General features: G+C 43.3%; 2 protein-coding genes across 11 annotated transcripts in view; one reads left to right on the top strand and one right to left on the bottom strand.

Moving 5' to 3' along the window:
* On the bottom strand, window positions 1–3,834 carry LOC109890834 (cysteine and glycine-rich protein 1). The gene is made up of 6 exons (XM_020482889.1): window positions 3,582–3,834; window positions 2,104–2,213; window positions 1,399–1,567; window positions 985–1,114; window positions 503–596; window positions 1–355 (listed from the first exon to the last, which is right to left on the bottom strand). Exons 2-6 carry the CDS (start codon window positions 2,210–2,212, stop codon window positions 279–281), a joined length of 579 nt encoding a protein of 192 aa, XP_020338478.1. The 5' UTR covers window position 2,213; window positions 3,582–3,834; the 3' UTR covers window positions 1–278.
* Window positions 3,835–13,021: 9,187 nt separating this feature from the next.
* Window positions 13,022–19,974, top strand: part of LOC109890833 (neuron navigator 1) — a 132,117-nt gene continuing 125,164 nt past the window's right edge. For 9 of the 10 annotated variants that reach the window (XM_031824764.1, XM_031824763.1, XM_031824762.1 and 6 more), the window contains exon 1: window positions 13,023–13,140. The gene's annotated coding sequence lies outside the window, so the exon portion shown is untranslated. Of the gene's footprint in view, window positions 13,141–19,974 lie in introns of all 10 variants that reach the window. The other variant, XM_031824759.1, reaches the window with a different exon arrangement.

Below are 19,974 nucleotides of genomic sequence, written 5' to 3'. Positions count from 1 at the left end.
TTTAAATTGCAAAAAGGAGTTTATTAGGCCAAAATGAACAAGCTGGTAAATCTTGGTTCTCTCAGTGGTTACAAAAATAATGTATCATGCAGAGTATTAACCTCATCTTAGAAAAAACATGAGCAGCTAACGCCGCTGGTAAGGTAAGCACATAAGTCAACTGCACTGCGTGAGCCTCTGCCAGTAGCTGGAATGAGATAGCACGATTAAACACAGGTTGACTGGGGAATCCAGGGATTTGCAGTCCAAATGTTTAGGAGTTCGAGGAGGCCTGAGCCCTACTGAGCATGTGCCAGAGCTCCTGCCCCCTGGCCGAAACCAAAGCCCTTTGGACCAAAATTCTTGGCATAACATGCTGTGGATGAAAAGGTAGTATACTTGATATGTATATAATACAAAGGGAGATAAATTGATAACAGATGCTACAGTATTTGCATTCTCTAGTTTATTTAAATTCTGTTTTGCTGCATTTACAGTAGAAGTTCAGAAATAGTACACCCACCTTTACAGTAGATTTCTCCATCTTTGTCAGCCACAGTGGTTGATTCCAGCCCCTTCCCACACTTGCTACAGCGGAAGCAGCTCTTGTGCCAGGACTGGAAAAGACAGATTAGGAAAAGTGTTGTCTCAGCACTGGGCTGCACAGATACAGTATGTCAACAATAACTGGTATTTCTCCTTCACATTACACTATTCGAATACAGATAAGATATCCCTAATCAAGCATTTCAGTTGACCCACTGCCACAGCAGCCGTTGACACAGTATGGCCATTAGTACTGTTAAATATATGGGCGGTTTCCCGGACATAGATTAAGCCTAGTCCTGGACAGCAAGCTCAATGGAGAATCTCCTTTAAGTGCTTTTTAGTCCAGGACTAAGCTTAATCTGTGTCCGGGAAACCGCCCCATGATGTTCAGGAGATTACCCATAATGTAGCTCTCCCCCTTCCAAAAGACAGGATCAGCCCAAAACGCTGACTTACATTTCCACCTCCGAGCACCTTCTCGGCAGAATACACAGCCTTGGCGCAGCGCGGGCACACATCTGAGCTGCCAAACTTAGTGGCCAACTTTGAGGCATTGGGGTTGTTGGTGGGGCGGTGGGCTGCCTGCCTGTTGATGAACAAACGGACCGTCTTACTGGATATATAATGACTAACACTATGCACTGTGGTTAGATTTGTTATGATTAAACTACATAGAACAGCATTCTAGTCAGTCCTCAAGGTCTGCAGGTTTTCCTTTATCCCTAATTGATTAATTAATGTAATGTTCTCCCAGGCTTTAAATCAGCCCCTTATTAGAAGGGAATGATGAATATCAGCAGTGCTGTGGAAAAGCCCTGGTAGACCCATTGGTATGGAGAGTACATACAACGCTTAAGATTACTTCCTTACTCTTCAGGTCTGATTCCAAGATGTGCCCCTGTGTCCATGCTCAGGGTGCCTGCTCCCCCACCAAAGCCATAGCCTTTTGGCCCATACTTCTTGCCGTAGCAGGATTTGCAGTAGATTTCATCCACATGGCAGGCCACCGTTGTGCTGTCCAGGTTCTTCTTACATGCCACTAAGAGCAGAATATTTTAGGCAGGGAGAGGCAGACAGATTTATTGGCATTGAACTGATTGGTCAATGCTGTGCCATATCAGCAACACAAGCAGTTTAGAAGCTACACCAAAACTCTTCCAATTGGAGGTCATTTCGTGTTATGTTTATCAGCAACAGGCCATGTAGTTGCAGACATTTGACTCTTTAGAGTCTGAGTCACTGCAAAGACATTATGGTATCACCACAGTGTTAAACTAACATTTGACGTTCTGACTCTGGGGGCGAGAGAGGTGCATAGTTAACTAACAAACACTCATCTGAGCCAGATCACTCTGGTACCTTTTCTCCCATACAAGGCCTGTGACAGAGCCATTTCTCCCTCTCCAAATAAGGACATGCTAGCAAGAACCGAGAACCTTTGGATTCTCCGCTTCCTCCGAGTGCCAAATACTTCACATTCCATCATGAGCTCTTAATGTCAGCTCAGAATAATTGGTACATTAGTCGTCAATGTGGTTTACGAAAGAACGGGATGACCTCACGCGGATCACTTACTGCACAGAAAGCAGGACTTGTGGAAATATTTCCCCTCGCACTGCACTTCCTCAGCGAAGTACACGGTCTTCTGGCAGCAGCCACACTTATTTCCTCCTCCCAAAGGCATTCTGCGGAGTTACAGTGGAGAGTTAGTTCCTTACATAGAAATGGGAGGCATGTGGTTCCTTCTGTTGGGACACCCACTGAATGGGAGGAGTGCCTTACATATAAATAAGCAAGTATGCTTCTACAGTTCCTGACACGCATTGGATGGTGGGAGACCTACAGTAGGAGAAATGCATGAAGCTGTGTATACAATGGGAGGTTTTTCCAGACCTTGTGACTTAAACTAAAAAGTACAACCAGTACTTGGACTAACTAGGGTTCTGGTCATGTAATCAAGAACTTTACAAATGAGAGAATAGTATTTACACAATAGAGCCTGGGTATTCTCTGTAGGTACCATACATTTAGACTAAAGGGTATTTTTAGGAATGTACTCAAAAAGATAAAGGAATGGCCTTAGAGTTAAAACTGCTGCTGGGTTTGGCTACAGTACCTGCAGGCACTTTCACTGTTTATTCTCCTTTTCATGAAATTTCAAAGTTCCTCCTGAGGCTAGGGAGGTGCCAGAACACTCATTCAGAATAGTTATTGACTTAACCCAACTTATCAAGTCTACTGTTGAATTTAAATAAATTGCTGTTGGATGCGTGTTGTACTTCAATCTATCTTGTTGAAATATGTCACCAAGACAGAAGGTGCTAATCTGCAATTTGAGTTAACAGGAAAGTCTCTTCATTTTATGGTAGCCTAGTGGTTAAGAGCATTGGGCCAGTAACCGAAATGCGCTTTTTCAAATCCCAGAGTGGACGAGATGTGCCTTGAGCAAGGCACTTAACGCTAATTGTAGCTTAAGTTGCGCTGGATAAAAGCGTCTGCTAAATTACCAAAAGGTTAATGCAGTTCGACTACATGTTAACAGTCACTTTATGACCTTAGTCACTGAACAGGTCAGGCAGCTTTAGACAGAATCACTTTTGAAAAAATATAAATTTTGAGCAACACATTGCATAGGAAGCTGGTCACAAACATTACTCATTTCCGGAGTTGTGACTCCTTTCCTGCAGATGCTCAGGAAATAGAACCATGAATGTACCCAGCCAAAACATTTAGGTGATTTTCCATCTAACAGTGTGTTCTGGCAGCCATCATGATCGAAGAGCTGCGGTCATCATCATCATCACACACAATCAAACTACTAAGCAATTAATTCCCTACTTACAACAGCTTATTTTACCCTTCTTACCCTGTAAGTGTCTGGCAGAGAAGATGTGATCTGCCCTGCACTTTTAAAGTGAAAAAGCAGAAGAATCTGTCCATTCTTGGATAGTAATAAACATTTTGAAAGTGTTCTGTGGCCTGTTACTGTATACTATGCATCATGAAAGCAGTGGCTATAGTAGCTGGTAGGTGTTGAGATGGTCCCATCTTACCTTGTGTAGTGTGTGTGGCTGAAACTCCCTGGTTGTAGAGTGATCTAACAGTGGAGTTCTGGAGTGGCTTCAGTCTAAAAGAACTCAGAGAAACAAACCAAGCTGGGACTTAGGGAGGAGTCTGCTGGGTACACACATAGACTGTGAAAGAGATGTAGAGCGAGGAGGACAAAAAAGAAAGGGCTTTAGATGGCTGAAGGAAAAGGGTTTGCGAGATGCAGAGAGAGAAAACAAATTGAGAGCCAGAGAAGCCCTGTTTATACATGGTGCTAACATGATCTTGTCCACAGGTGTAGACAATTAAAAGACACATTGGCTGCATTCACACAGGCAGCCCAGTTCTAATATTTTTTCTCACTAATTGGTCTTTTGACAAATCAGACCAGCTCTGAAAAAAATCTGATGTGTAAATATCTGATGTGATTGGTCAAAAGATGAATTAGTGGAAAAAATATCAGAATTGGGCTGCCTGTGTAAACAAAGCCATTGTGATCTGATTGATATCTTTTTAAGTGTCATTGCACAAAATAAGTGCCTTTTGCATCCCTATGTAAACCCAGACTTAGACATTTTAAGTAGATATTGGGCACTAATATAGAATTTTAAAAGCCTCATATTAAATTAAGTGTCCTCTAATATAGACCACATGGAAAATTCAATAAATATATATTTTTTACATGAATAAAGATTTACTAAAGTGCCAGAATTCACAATTTTGACATGTCCCTCTGGGAGTTCCTCCTGTCACAAGGGGATTTATGGCTGATTTAAGATGAAATCGTCAACCCTGTTACGGTCAACCCTGTTACACTTAATGGGCACAATATTATAGTATTTTTTTTTTTTGAGATTGGAAAACATGTGCTCTTTATTTTTTTTCACCAAGTTACACTCCTCAAAAGGCACCTAATAGGTGGAACAACCCTTAAGTCATAATGATACCGGCCTCTAAAATCATTGAAAGGTAGCACCATTGACTTATGGCATCAGTAATTGTCTTAAATTCATTATATTTTTTAATAATATCTGTCAAATAATTTGCATACAGGGAGGCATTAGCTAATCTGGTCACAATGTGGACACAGTGGATGGATAGGAGACACATTTTAATACAATGTGTAGATGCGACAAACCTTGATCAGATAGTGATTGGATCATATTGATCAGATCACAAATTCACATTAGTGCAAGGTGTAAATGAGGCTAGACAGAGAGGGATAGAGGGAGAAAGTGAGGGAGGAAAGGGGAGGGTGGTGATGGAAAGAGGAGGTTAAAGGTAATAACATACCAGCAATCCAAGATAGCCTCTGTCTGGGACTTCTGACCCAGAGATATGATATGCAAAGCAAAACATTGTATTGCATTGATTAAAGATAAAACAGCTTCTGATTGTTGGCCAGTATGATATTTGGTCTGTCTTTGACATTCCCCAGTCTGTGAAGTTTGTGTCTTGGCTACAATGCCTTATAAGGTGTTTGTTATGATGATTGCAGACTGAATGTGTTTACTGAAAGGATTACTCACTTTCTCCAGGGGTGGGGCCATTAGGCAAAGCTGAAGTCAAATAGGTCTACAATTTTGGGGAATTTTGAAGCTTTGAGAGCAAAATATTTTTACCTAGCCTAGCTACATTCTTTTTGTTGGGACAAACTGTTATTTTGTACCTCAATGGGACAAACATGCTGATAGAGTGATGATACGATGTGTCTCGTTCCCGTGCTCAGATGTAGCATGCATCAACAAATGGTTGTGTGCCACGTCATCAACTCTGCCGTCGGGCACCAGATTGCTTTCTAAAATACCTATCCAGGAGTCTAAAATACCTACCGCTATCTAAAATACCTATCGCTATCTAAAATACCTATCGCGCAATGAAGTCGGGGGTACGCCAAATAAAAATGCTATTCACATTTTAAAAAATGAAATAAAATGGCTCCACCTCGCTGGAATAATGAAATATCTTCACAATTTCAAACAGTACATTTATCGTTTTTTTTCTCGCCTGAGTAGCCTTGTTTCACTGCCAAAAATAAATTGAAACCATCTAGTGTTCAGCGAAATAACAACACAATGTCAAATACAGGTAGCCGAGTAAAATATTAACATCCAATCACATTGACCATTACTCTCTCGCGGGAAACCTTCACTCTTGCACAGACATTTAGAAACGAAACATGACCATTTGAAAATAAGACACAGGAGTTTTTTGATCGAGAATAAAAACGACTTTTGAGTAGTAAGACATGTATAAAAGCAACAGATACCATTAATAAGAAGGGGCTAGAAGCGTCTTATATGGTGAGCTCCTGAGTGGCTACGACAGACAAGGCCTGTACTATTGTGGAGGACTTCATTCTTCCTGCCGCTGTGGATATGGCTGGGACAATGCTGGGGGAAAAGGCCCAAAAACTATACAGACAATCCTTCATCAAACAACACTGTTTCACGACACATCAGTGACATGGCAGAAGATGTTTTTAAACAATTACTACTTTGCACACAAGCCAGTGAATTATATGCGTTACAGCTGGATGAGTCAACAGACATGACGGGCATGGCACAGCTCCTGGTATATGTCCGTTACGTTTATTGGGGTCAGTTAAGGAAGACATCCTCTTCTGCAAACCACTGGAAACCAGGACAACATGAGAGGATATTTTAAAAGTTATGACAGGGAGACATAGTGGAGTGGTAACGCACGTGCAAGCAGTTGCTCCCGACGCCACTTAGGTACACCGCAGCATCCACCGAGAGGCTCTTGCTGCCAAGGGAATGCCTGACAGCTTGAAAGATGTTTTGGACACAACAGTGAAATTGGTTAACTTTGCAAGGCCCCTGAACTCTCATGTATTTTCTACATTGATAACCAGAAGTGCGCTGGTTATCAAGGGGCAAAGTATTGACAAGTTTTTTTCTAAATTGAGAGACGAGCTTAAAGTTTTCTTTACTGACCATCACTTGTCTGACCACTTACATGATAACGAGTTTCTCATATGACTGGCCTATCTAGGTGATGTTTTTTCTCGCCTGAATGATCTGAGTCTAGGATTACAGGGACTCTCCGCAACTATATTCCATGTGCGGGACAAAATTGAGGCTATGATTAAGAAGTTGGAGCTCTTCTCTGTCTGCATTAACAAGGACAACACACAGGTCTTTCCATCATTGTACGATTTTTTGTGTGCAATGAACTCAAGCATACGGACCATGTCAAATGTGATATAGCTAAGCACCTGAGTGAGCTGGGTGCTCAATTACGCAGGTACTTTCCCGAAACGGACAACACAAACAACTGGATTCGTTATCCCTTTCATGCCCTGCCTCTAGTCCACTTACCGATATCTGAATTCTTATTTATTTTCTTATTTTTTTATCCGTTATTCTACCAGGTAAATTGACTGAGAACACATTATCATTTGCAGCAACGACCTGGGGAATATTTACAGGGGAGAGGAGGGGGATGAATGAGCCATTTGTAAACTGGGGATTATTAGGTGACCGTGATGGTTTGATGGCCAGATTGGGAATTTAGCCAGGACACCAGGGTTAACACCCCTACTCTTACGATAAGTGCCATGGGATCTTTAATGACCACAGAGAGTCAGGACACCCGTTTAACGTCCCATCCGAAAGACGGCACCCTACACAGCTCAGTGTTTCCAATCACTGACCTGGGGCATTGGGATATTTTGTTTTAGACCAGAGGAAAGAGTGCTTCCTACTGGCCCTCCAACACCACTTCCAGCAGCATCTGGTCTCCCATCCAGGGACTGACCAGGACCAACCCTGCTTAGCTTCAGAAGCAAGCCAGCAGTGGTATGCAGGGTGGTATGCTGCTGGCTGAATAAGAGAGCCTCATTGAAAATTGCAACAAGCAGTTCTGTGAAAATTTAATTTAATCAGAAGCCACTGCCAGATTTCTGGATAGGGCTGTGCTCAGAGTTTCTTGCCTTGGCAAATCGCGCTGTTAAGACACTGATGCCATTTGCAACCACGTACCTATGTGAGAGTGGATTCTTGGCCCTCACTAGCATGAAAACTAAATACAGGCACAGACTGTGTGGAAAATGATTTAAGACAGACTCTCTCCAATACAACCCAACATTGCAGAGTTATGTGCATCCTTTCAAGCATACCCTTCTCATTAACCTGTGGTGAGTCATCATTCACCATTTTTGATGAACAAATAAGGTTTTATATGTAAGATGGCTAAATAAAGAGCAAAATGATTGATTATTATTATATTATTATTTGTGCCCCGGCCCTGTATGAGTTGTTTGTCACTTCCCATGAGCCGGGATGTGACAAAAACTCACACTCATTCTTATGTTTAATAAATGTATCGTATAGTGTGTGTGTGGCAGGCTTACAATGATGTCAAAAAACAACATTTGAGAGTGCGCTGACCCTGGTGCTAGAGGGGGTATGCAGCTGGAGGTTGAATGTTTGAAGGGGTACGGGACTATAAAAAGTTTGGGAACCACTGCCCTAAAGCATAGTCAAACAGAGCATACCAATGTCTAGGCAATCTAGGCAAGGGCCAAATCTAATTATGTAACAAGACAAACAGGCACAGTACCTTGATAAAACAATCACAACCACATGCCTAAAGCAGACAATGCCCCTTTTTCTCCCCAATTTCGTGGTATCCGATTGTTAGTAGCTACTATCTTGTCTCATTGCTACAACTCCCGTACAGCCTCAGGAGAGACAAAGGTTGAAAGTCATGCATCCTCCGATACACAACCCAACCAAGTCGCACTGCTTCTTAACACAGCGCGCATCCAACCCAGATACCAGCCGCACCGATGTGTCAGAGGAAACACCATGCACCTGGCACCATGCACCAAGCCTGCACTACACCTGGACCGCCACAGGAGTCGCTGGTGCGCAATGAGACAAGGATATCCCTACCGGCCAAACCCTCCCTAACCCGGACAACGCTAGGCCAATTGAATGTCACCTCACAGACCTCCCGGTCATGGCCAGTTACGACAGAGCCTGGGCGCAAACCCAGAGTCTCTGGTGGCACAGCTGGCGCTGCAGTACAGCGCCCTTAACCACTGCGCCACCCAGGAGGCCTGGAAAACCCTCTTTCAAGTCTACTCGTATCAACTAATTATTTGCTAATTACATGAATGGGCCTAATTCCAAACCAAACAGTACATGCTATTTCCATTCATATCAGCTGAACCCTTTTAGAAATTACAGCACTTTTGTACAAAGTCCCCCACTTTAGGGGACCAAAGGTATTGGGACAGTTTAGTATTTGATCCCAAATTCTTCACACGCAAACATTACACCAAGCTCGAGACTCTAAAAACTTGTTGGATGCATTCACTGCTTTGTTTGTGTTTCAGATTATGTTGTGCCCAATTGAAATGAATGGTAAATAATGTAGTCATTTTGGAATCACTTTTATTCAAAATAAGAATAGAATGCGTTTCTTAACACTTAACACATTTATGTGGATGCTACCATGATTGCGGATAGGCCTGAATGAATCGTGAATAATGATGAGTCAGAAAGTTACACATGCAAAAATATCATACCCCCAGGACATGCAAACCTCTCACCATTACAATAACAGGGGAGGTTAGCATTTTGTGAGGGGGGGGGGGGGGTAGAGAGAGAAAGCTACTCTGGATAGGGCAGGTACTTTTGTGTAATTCCTGTCCCTAGAGAGAAATACAAAGGACAGCGGTAACAGCAACATAATATTCAGTGCTGTCTAATTGTATAGTATAATGAAGTATAATGAAGCCTGTTCTTTGATGTTTTCTGTCCTCATATACAGAGATGAAGATGTCCCAATGGATGTCCCAAGACTGCAGTTGTTCTCAATCCTGGTCCTGGGCACCCAAAGGGGTGGACATGAGCAACTCATCATCAAGCTTTGATGATTTGAATCAGGTGTGTAGTACTAAGGCAAAAACAAAAAGGGGCACCCCTTCGTGTTCCCAGGACCAGGATTGAGAACCACTGCGCCAAGAGGAAAAGGGTATGTACTTGTATACCATCGGTTATATGTTAGCAAATCTTGTCACAAAAATCACATAGCCTGCCAGAAGGGTCCGCAATTTTAGCAGCACGTGTGGCAAATAAAGGCCCTAGAAAGTGTCAAAGACTCCAGCCACCCTCATAGACTGTTCTCTCTGCTACCGCACGGCAAGTGGTACCGGAGCGCCAAGTCTAGGTCCAAGAGGCTTCTAAACAGCTTCTACCCTAAGCCATAAAACTCCGGAACAGCTAATCAAATGGCCACCCAGACTATTTGCATTGCACCCCCCCCCCCCACTTCTATGCTGCCGATACTCTCTGTTACTATCAATGCATAGTGACTTTAATAACTTGAATAACTACATGTACATATTACCTCAATTACCTCGACTAACCAGTACCCCCGCACATTGACTCTGTACCAGTACGCCCTGTATATAGCCCTATTGTTATTTTACTGCTACTCTTTAATTATTATTATTATTATCTATGACTTTTTTGGGGTTAAGGGCTTGTAAGTAAGCATTTCACTGTAAGGTCTACACCTGTTGTATTCGTCGCATGAGACATATACAAATGTATTTGATTTGATTTCAAATACCAACTTGATGATTGTTGAGTTGCGAATGTCAGTGAAAGAGGCCCAGCCAGGCATATCGCAGTGTATGAAATTACAATCGTGGGAAAACATAGTTTAAAAGCAAATGGCTAATGGTGCAAAGAGAAGACAATGAAAAGACTCTAATCTGTCTTTTAGTTCTCAAAATGCTCAACTTCTCTTATTGACACCAGGGGAGTGTCCATTTTCTCTGTCTTTATCACTGGGTCAGCTTAGATGGACGTTCTATAATATTTGTGTCTCCCCTTTTCGTAGGCCTATTAGATAGTTGCGGACAAGGTCATTTTAATTGATCTTTTTGTCAGTTTAATTTTTTTTAACCTTTATTTAACTAGGCAAGTCAGTTAAGAACAAATTCTTATTTTCAATGACGGCCTAGGAACTTTGGGTTAACTGCCTGTTCAGGGTCAGAATGACAGATTTGTATCTTGTCAGCTCTGGGATTTGAACTTGCAAGTGTCAGCAGAGTATTGGCGAACTTGTCATTTTTGTCATATTAAATAAAAGACTCTGCTATCGTCTCCAGTCATATAAAGCAGGGTTTCCCAAACTTGGTCCTGGGGCCCCTCTGGTTGCACGTTTTGGGTGCATTTCGACCCGCAATTCTTGGTGTTCCTGCATGTGGGCACTGCTTTCCTGCAGTTCTGTTAATGGCGGCGAAGGCAGGTTTCGGCAGGCGGGAGCGGAAAGGACACTGGACTCCAGTACATAGCAGGCAGGATTGGTAGCTAGCTAGCTAGGACAACGGTAGACAATAGGGTTTTGGAATAAAGGTCTGAGGTTAACACAGGCTTCAGAGGACTAATATGTTTTGTTCTATGAGATAATAGCAGTCAGTTAACATGACCTTTATGAATTATGAAGCCTTTATGTGCTTTGTGCATTTCTATTAATAACAAGTTCTGCAAAATTCACGTTATATCATAGGACAAAACTTAAGATCTCTTAAGCCTGTGTTTACCACATACCTTTTTTTGTCATTTTTGTCAAACCCTACAAAAATGCCATACATTTTCTCCATAGGCTTTGTCCAATGAAACATTGCAGAGATTGCGCCTACAAGAACACGCCATTATTGTTTCTCTCTATGCCCACATGTAGGAATGTCCCGAATTGTGGTCCGCAATCACACACAATTGGAGAGGCTGGTGAAGCACGGGAATACAAACACAATAATCAACCGATATGAAAATGAAATTAGGAATTTTTCAAATCTACTTCGTAGGTACTTGCAAATGTCCATGACCTCTTAAACACCACACCCACTCAGATGATCAAACAGCAGATAAATTCCATGAAATATAGAAAGAAACAAAATTTGCTGGACAAAATAAACGTACACTATATTAGCGAACTGAAACCATGTGGCTAGCAAGCTAACAATAGCTTAGCTAACAATTAGGTCAGAGGTTACAAACATACAAGGGGGTCAAATCCGTCCTTCGGTTGGTTTGAGTTTTTGTTGTTGTTTTGTTATATATATTTTTGTTGGGGGGGGGGGGGGCGACAAAGTCAAAATACTTTAAAATGATTCAAACCAAATCAAAACTGCACAAATGATAATACAGTAGACCTACATTCATACCGTTTCTTGACGGTGTCCAATTCACTAATAATCACTGAAATGAAAGCTAGACAGTCAGGGAACATTGAAAATTCCCAAAACGATGGATAGAGGACTATTTTTTGCATATGTTGACAGCGAGGAAATAGAACACATTTTTAGTGCGGCTCTCTGGACATCGTTGAAAACAGCATGCGGTCCCTGGGGCAAAATGAATTTGACACCCCTGAACTAGGTTGAAAAAATACAACCTTACAACAGGAAATGGGGTTGGAAATGAATGGTAAGGGGCTGAGAAAACACCAGTGAGTGAATGAAATAAGATAAATACACATGAAACTATTCAGAACCGGGAGAATTTGCAATGCTACTTTCTTACCAACAGACTGTGCTCTAATCACATAAATTGCTACAGTATGGACCATGGACCATGCCTACAGTACATACAGACTCAAATCATTGGCCACTTTAATAACTAATTGTGACTAATACAATTTGATTTGATTTGATGATTATCTATGATTTATTGTCTCTCAATAGCCAGCCTCCTCCTTCTTGAATCTTGTACTTTATCTTGCAGTTCTTACAATAAAACACATAAAGCTTTGCACATACATCACTGTATCCAATAACCATAATATACACTATAATCAATGGCAATGACACATGACTATGTGCTAAGTAGCCATGTCTCATTCTAACGCCCCTTGTATTTCTGCTTAGTCATACCTATACTGTTTATGGATCTCACTCAGTACTTCCCGTAAGGCAAACCAAGATACTATACTGATAATTTCCTCCTATCGAAGAGGCTGAGAAAAGGTGAAACTGGTGGGGAGTAGAGGCAGGCTTATACAAGGAAGTGGGAACATCAGGCTGTAGAGAGTCCCTGAGTGGTGCTTGGTCTGTCTGCCTCCTCCAGCCTCCTCACTCTCATAGGAAGAGACATGCTATACTGAAGAAGCCTATAAATAGCTAGGACCCTGGACCAACACTAGCCCACTGTCTGTTTGTCCTGTGGACATCCGCTCCGGCTTGTAGTGTGTAGGCTACTTGTGATTGTGTGTGTGTGTGTGCATGTGGGGTGGGGGGGTAAGTTTGAGCTTTGTGTGTGTGTGTGTGAGAGAGGAAGCCAGTGGAAAAGGAACTTCATGCTCTAAGGTCCATTGTTACATTGTGAAGAGGAAGAGTTGTGATTACTCATAGGATAATTTTTTATTCAAAAAACAAAAACATTTTTAAACCTTTCTGTATCCAGGAAAACCCTATTGAGGACAGATGAGAGAGACCTGAGTGGGAGTGCCGATCTGCTCAAGTCCAGTCTAATTTCATGGAGCCCAGAAGTTCTTGACTGGTAACCAGGAGTCTTCTTTCTGGTGAGTGTCTACCTCTGGCATTATTTTGTAAAGCAGCTTTGCCAAGATAACCTCTCATGTACGGAAGGCAGAGCTAGTTTAGAGCTCAGGGAGGCTAGCTTCTAGACAATGTGCTTGGCACTGGATTGCAGTGACCATGATTGTTTTTTCAATGTAGTTTTGATTTGATATTTGTATCATTGTAGCGATTGACGTTAGTTGAACAAGGTGTTAGTTGGACAAGTTTTGGTATGGGTTATTTGCCATCTTAAGTGGTTTCAAAATTGTATAGAGACTATTTAAATTATCTGTAGTTTATTAATGCATGCAGTCCAAAGATAGCTATTACTGCCATGTGTTAATAATCTAATAATAATCTAACATGGAATTAAATATGTATTCCACTCTAATAGATATTATAACATCTTAAACTAAAAACATTAAGAGCATTGATATAGGCCTATCTGCCATTATTTTATGATTACTGATAATGACTCCAGTGCAGGACGTGATGATCATGTGCATGCGGGCTGTTTAGTCAGAAGGTTATAGTCTTCCTCTGTTAGGACATCTCGGCAATCAGCTGACCCTTCCTCCCAACACATACCGTACTTTTAAACAAGACGGCTTTTGTTCCCTCGGGAACATATGGTCTGCTTCAACTAAGGTTTCAATTCTGCATGTCCAAAGTTGTCTTTCAATGTTAGGTGTTTAAAATAACAAATGAACGTGTTCTTTAAAAAAAAAAATGTATGACTTAACTACGCGCTCACATAGGCTATTTGTAATGATAATGTCATGAAGAGATAATTGGTCTAAATAAGGAAATCCATTTTAGGATACATTTCCATCAATGCATGCAATTGTCCTCAATCTGCGGAGACAATAATAACACTGTTAGATTCATATCTGTGGGGAAATTAGATAATTTAGTTGATTTCAGAAGCGGTCGTTGACAGACTTGTATAGTGTTGCATGGAGGACCCTCTCTCATTCAATAGTCGGGTTAGCTGACAACGTCACTTAAACGATGCGAATCATTCAGTGGGGCAGAAGGTCGTGTGTTGTGGTGATTCTAGATGGCCAGATAGCTAGCAACAATGACAAGAACCTGCCATGTGGAGAATCATAGGTGGCTCGTCTCAGCTAGTTTTATCTTATTCTTGATACAATGTCTTGTTTTAAGATGTTTTGGCTGATGTCACGTCTATGCTAATATGGCAAATAGCTAGCTAACCAACAACTGTAACGATGTATTTGAGGGACATCAAGAGCTCATTGTTTAAATGTATTTATTTTTATTTCACCTTTATTTAACCAGGTAGGCCAGTTGAGAACAAGTTCTCATTTACAACTACGACCTGGCCAAGATAAAGCAAAGCAGTGCGACAAAAACAACAACAGAGTTACACATAAACAGATGTACAGTCAATAACACATTAGAAAAGAAATCTGTGGTTACATCACCCTGTGAACAGAATCTTGGGAGAGGTGAGTGCAGACAGGGTGCTGTAACCCCAGATAAAGCAGGGATAAAAGTTGAAGAATCCCAGGAAATGTTGCAGCTGCACCCTGGACGTAGGCTGGGGCCAATCCACCACCACTTTACATTTCCGGGATCCATCTGTACACTCCCTGCAGCGATGCTGTAACCCAGAAAGGGGATGGTGGAATTCGATGGAATTCACACTTCTCTGCTTTTACAAAAAGCTGTTTCTCCAGGATGTGTTGGAGAACCTGCCAGACATGGAGCACGTATTCCTGGGCAGAGCGGGAGTTGATGAGGATGTCATCAAGGTAGACGAAGACGGACAGGTTCAACATGTCGCGGAGAACATCATTAACCAGAGCTTGGAACACAATAGGGGTGTTGGTAAGGCCAAATGGCATGACCACTGGCCATGTTGAAGGCAGTCTTCCACTCGTCCCCTTCCCGAATCCGCACCAGCTGGTAGGCATTCCATAGGTCCAGCTTGGAGAACAGGTGGCCCCCTGGAGCGGCTCGAATGTTGAGGAGATGAGGGGTAGTGGGTAGCGGCTCTTCACCGTGATGCCATTGAGATCCCAGTAGTCTATGCACGGGCGCAGGGTTTTGTCCTTCTTCTCCACAAAGAAGAACCCTGCGCCGGTGGGGAGGCAGAAGGACAGATGAACTCTACAGCTAGGGAGTCCTCAAATGTAGGTCTCCATAGCCTTGGTGACCGTACCCGACAGAGAGTAAATTCGTCCCCGTGGCGGAGTGGTGCCTGGGAGAATGGCAATCCTGTAGTCATATGGTCGGTGCTGCGAAAGTGAAGTGGCCTGAACACCTCCCAGAGGTCACGGTACACTGCATGAATGGCGGAGACGTCCGGGGCAACTTCCGAGCACCCAGGAAGACGTCCCGGGCAGGCTGCGCTGACTTCAGGCAATGGACATGGCAGAACGGGCTCCAGCCCATGATGGCACCAGCAGACAATGAGAGGATTGTGTCGCTGGAGCCGGGAGAATCCCAATACCACAGGAACCCGAGGAGACTTAATGAGTAGAAATTGGATCGTCTCGCTGTGGGTCACGTCTCGCTGTGGGTCACTACACACGTAGGTTGAGGAGGGTGGTATTGTGGGTCACCCGGCCTAAAGAGAACCCGTCCAGCGCTCTAACGTCCATGGGAATGGAGAGGGGCTTAGTGGGGATGTCCAGCTTGGAAGCCAGGATAGCGTCCATAAAGCTCTCATCGGCCCCAGAGTCAATGAGTACCCTGAGAGTTTTTGACTGATTCCACCACAGCAAAAATAGCATGAAAAGAGATGCGAGCAAGGGGAGAGGAAAAGTATGGCCCACCAGAGTACTCTCTCCTACCGGTGAGCCTGATCTTTAAGTGGACAGGTCGAGACGAAATGACCAGTAGTCCTGCAATACAGGCAACTCTTAGTGTGAAACCTGTATAGCCATTCACCTGGAGACAGCCTAGCTCTGCCTAGTTACATAGGCTCGGGAAAAGGTGAATTGGCAGTCTACCGAGACTCTCGAGGGAACTCGGGTAGCCTTGGGTTCTCTTGGCAACGGAGCCGTCAGGGACTTCCGGGATGCCTCGGAGGAGAGGTGGAACCCTTGGACGGGCGAGTGAAATCGAATTTCCTCTCTTTCCTTCATTCACGTAGTCGCCCATTGATCCGAACGGTCAAGGTGATGAGCAAGTCGAGATACAATGTTCGTTTCAGGGCTGCAAGCTCATCCTTTACTTCCTCCAATACTCCGTGCAGGAACATGTCGTACAGCATTTCCTTGTTCCAGGCACTCTCAGCTGCTAATGCGTGGAAATCCACTGCATAGTCTGCCACACTGCGGTAGTCTTGCAGAAGCTGGCCCTCCCAGACATCAGCGCCCGACAGGTGCCAGACTCTCCATCGAAGCATTCTGGGGGAGGTAAGCTGGGTTCCCTGGAAACCGGGGTGACTAGGGAGGCAGCGCTGCTAACAGCCCGGTTACTGAGGGGCTGGGAGGTTACCCTCATGGTAGGCTGCCTAACAGACAACCCACAGAATTGCTCCAGCAATGTGTTCAACACTTGGTCATGGCGTTCGGCCAAGGTCTGGAAACCTTCCATAATAAGAACACAAAGAAACTCCTCGTACCTTCCGATGGTGGCTCCTTGGGAGGAGATGGCGTTGCGGAGCTGGTCCGAGTCTGCTGGGTCAGTCATGGCCAGTTCGTACTATCACGTTTCAGGGAAGTCCCAGATGCAGTCAGTGTCGAAGTAACAAAAGTATATTACTAGTATAGGGACAGGCAAAAGGACAGGCAGAGGTCAGTAAACCAGATAGGTTGCAAAACATCCAGAACGGCAGTCAGGCTCAGGGTCAGGGCAGGCTGGGGAAGATTGGCGACACCTGAAGGGGGATGGAGACAAGCACAAAGACAGGTGAAACAGATCAGAGACTAAATATAGTTGACATGTTCTCAAAAGTCTAAGCCAACCCTGTCTGTTTTGCCGCATAGCTGCTTACACGTGGGTTTCGTTGCTAAGCAACCAACCCGTCTATTGTCCAGCAACTCTATTGCGTCATAGCTCAACTTTGTGTAGTCAGCAGGTTATTCATTAGTGCATACGTAGCAAAACATTTACAAAGGAAAAGGTTTCACAATAAAAACAACCGTTTCTAATTGGACACATTTAGGTAGTCTCCCAGTTTCGACCCATTTCCTTCCGTTTAGTTCCTACCGAATACACCTCAGCCGAATAGAGCAGTGGTTCCCAAACTTTTTGTAGACCCGTACCTCTTCAAACATTCAACCTCCAGCTGCATACCCCCTCTAGCACCAGGGTCAGCGCACTCTCAAATGTTGTTTTTTGCCATCATTGTAAGCCTGCCACACACACACACACACACACACACACACACACACACACACACACACACACACACACACACACACACACACACACACACACACACACACACACACGCACACACACACACACACTATACGATACATTTATTCAACATAAGAAGGAGTTTTTGTCACAACCCGGCTCATGGAAATTGATAAAGAGCTCTTATAGGACCAGGGCACAAATAATAATATAATAATAATACATTTTGCTCTTTATTTAACCATCTTACATATAAAACCTTATTTGTTCATCAAAAAGTGTGAATAAATTACCACAGGTTAACGAGAAGGGTGTGCTTGAAAGGATGCACATAACTCTGCAATGTTGGGTTGTATTGGAGAGAGTCTCAGTCTTAAATCATTTTCCACACACAGTCTGTGCCTGTATCTAGTTTTCATGCTAGTGAGGGCTGAGAATCCACTCTCACATAGGTATGTGGTTGCAAATGGCATCAGTGTCTTAACAATGCGATTTGCCAAGGCAAGAAACTCTGAGTGCAGCCCTATCCAGAAATCTGGCAGTGGCTTCTGATTAAGTTACATTTTCACAGAACTGCTTGTTGCAATTTTCAATGAGGCTCTCTGGTTTAGATATTAGTAAGTGGAGGCAGGGCATGAAAGGGATAACGAATCAAGTTGTTTTTGTTGTCTGTTTCGGGAAAGTACCTGCGTAATTGCGCACCCAGCTCACTCAGGTGCTTCGCTATATCACATTTGACATTGTTCATTTGCACACAAAAAATCATACAATGACGGAAAGACCTGTGTGTTGTCCTTGTTAATGGAGACAGAAAAGAGCTCCAACTTTTCTGAAGAAAAATGTGTCAATACTTTGATAACCACTTCTGTATGTTGTAAAAGCGTTACATGGTCGCTGCCCATATCATTGCATAATGCAGAAAATACACGAGAGTACACCACGAGATATACCACTCCACTATGTCTTCCTGTCAATCCTCTCATGTTGTTCTGGTTTCCAGAAGAGGATGTATTCCTTAATTGACCCCCCCATAAACGTAACGGACATATACCAGGAGCTGTGCCAGGCCTGCCACGTCTGTTGACTCATCCAACTGTATAGAATTCCCTGGCTTGTATGCAAAGTAGTAATTGTTTAAAACAGTCTCCTGCCATGTCACTGATGCATTGTGTAACAGTGTTGTTTGATGAAGCCATTGTCTGTATAGTTTTTTTTTGCCTTTTCTCCCAAGCATTGTCCCAGCCATATGAACAGCAGCAGGAACAATTAAGTCCTTCACAATCGTATGGGGCTTGCCTGTCCTAGCCACTCAGTAGCTCACCATATAAGACACTTCTAGCCCCCTTTTATTAATGGTATCTTTTCCTTTTATACATGTCTTGTACCCGAAAACCGTCTTTATTCTTGCTCTAAAAACTCCCGTGGCTTATTTTTCAAATGGTCATGTTTCATTTCTAAATGTCTGCGCAAGAGTGATGGTTTCCCTTGAGAGAGTAACGGTTAATGTGATTGAATGTTAATTATCTGACGAGGCTACCGGCATTTTGGCTCCCAAGTGACGCAGAGGTCTAGCCACTGCATCTCTGTGCATGAGGCGTCACTGCAGTCCCTGGTTCGAATACAGGCTGCATCACGTCTGGCTTTAATTGGGAGTCCCATAGGGCGGCGCACAAGTTGGCCGGGGGTAGGCCGTCATTGTAAATAAGAATTTGTTCTGAACTGACTTGCCTAGTTGTGTTGTTATTTTGCTGAACACTAGAGGGTTTCATTTTATATTTTGGCAGTCAAACACACACCTCAGTTTGGGAATACCTGGAATAGAGGATATGATGATGGCTGTTTTTGCTGCAGTGTGATGTGGAGGGTGTGGAGAGAAGCAGTTTCACTCTCAGACCAGCAGAGGGCCCCTTCTGCTTTGTGAGAGGACAAACGCTGCCTTTTGAACATCACCGCCTCTTGAGACACACCCTCTTTCTCTCTCTTGAAGGTTAAAAGGACTAGAAATCCATTGGTTAAGGGGGGCCTTTGTCAATCCAGATAAGATGACAGGACTCTTACTTTGATATAGACACAAGGCATAGAAGGCATACAGCATGACATAATAGGAGTTAGCGTCAAAGTATGACACGGTCTTTTACTTTTAACCTTGCTGTGGAAGACAGTAATGACACTACTTCCAGTATATTACGACCATTGTCTTTCATTTCTTACAAGGTGACTGTTTGAGTTAGTTGTTTTGAATACTAAAGGTTGTTTTACGGCTAGTGTCAGCAGGTGAAGGTGTGACAGTGATAGAACACCTTTCTGTGTCTCAGCTCAGTAGGTGCTTTTGATGAGTGTCGTTTATTCTGAGTTTGGTAGCCTACCAAGACTGTTTCCTTCCTGTGCTGTGCCTGTAAACACAACTCGATTTGATCAAGGCAACTCGTTAGCCGTACAAGATTGGAGGTGTGAATGTGCCTGCCTGTGTGTGTGTGTGTGTGTGTGTGTGTGTGTGT

The sequence above is a fragment of the Oncorhynchus kisutch genome, linkage group LG5 (assembly GCF_002021735.2).
Source record: "Oncorhynchus kisutch isolate 150728-3 linkage group LG5, Okis_V2, whole genome shotgun sequence".
In the NCBI taxonomy this organism is placed as follows: domain Eukaryota; kingdom Metazoa; phylum Chordata; class Actinopteri; order Salmoniformes; family Salmonidae; genus Oncorhynchus; species Oncorhynchus kisutch.
Note: the sequence above shows the minus strand (reverse complement) of the source record. Positions and strands in the feature narration are given on the sequence as shown.

Bases quoted from the DNA above. Each gene is read 5' to 3' on its own strand.
- LOC109890834 (XM_020482889.1), bottom strand. From the start codon at position 2,212: ATGCCTTTGGGAGGAGGAAATAAGTGTGGCTGCTGCCAGAAGACCGTG. The intron at 1,115-1,398 runs GTAAGGAAGTAA...GTTCATCAACAG, and splicing joins CTTGGAATCAGACCTGAAGA to GCAGGCAGCCCACCGCCCCA. The intron at 356-502 runs GTGGGTGTACTA...TTTCATCCACAG, and splicing joins TGGAGAAATCTACTGTAAAG to CATGTTATGCCAAGAATTTT.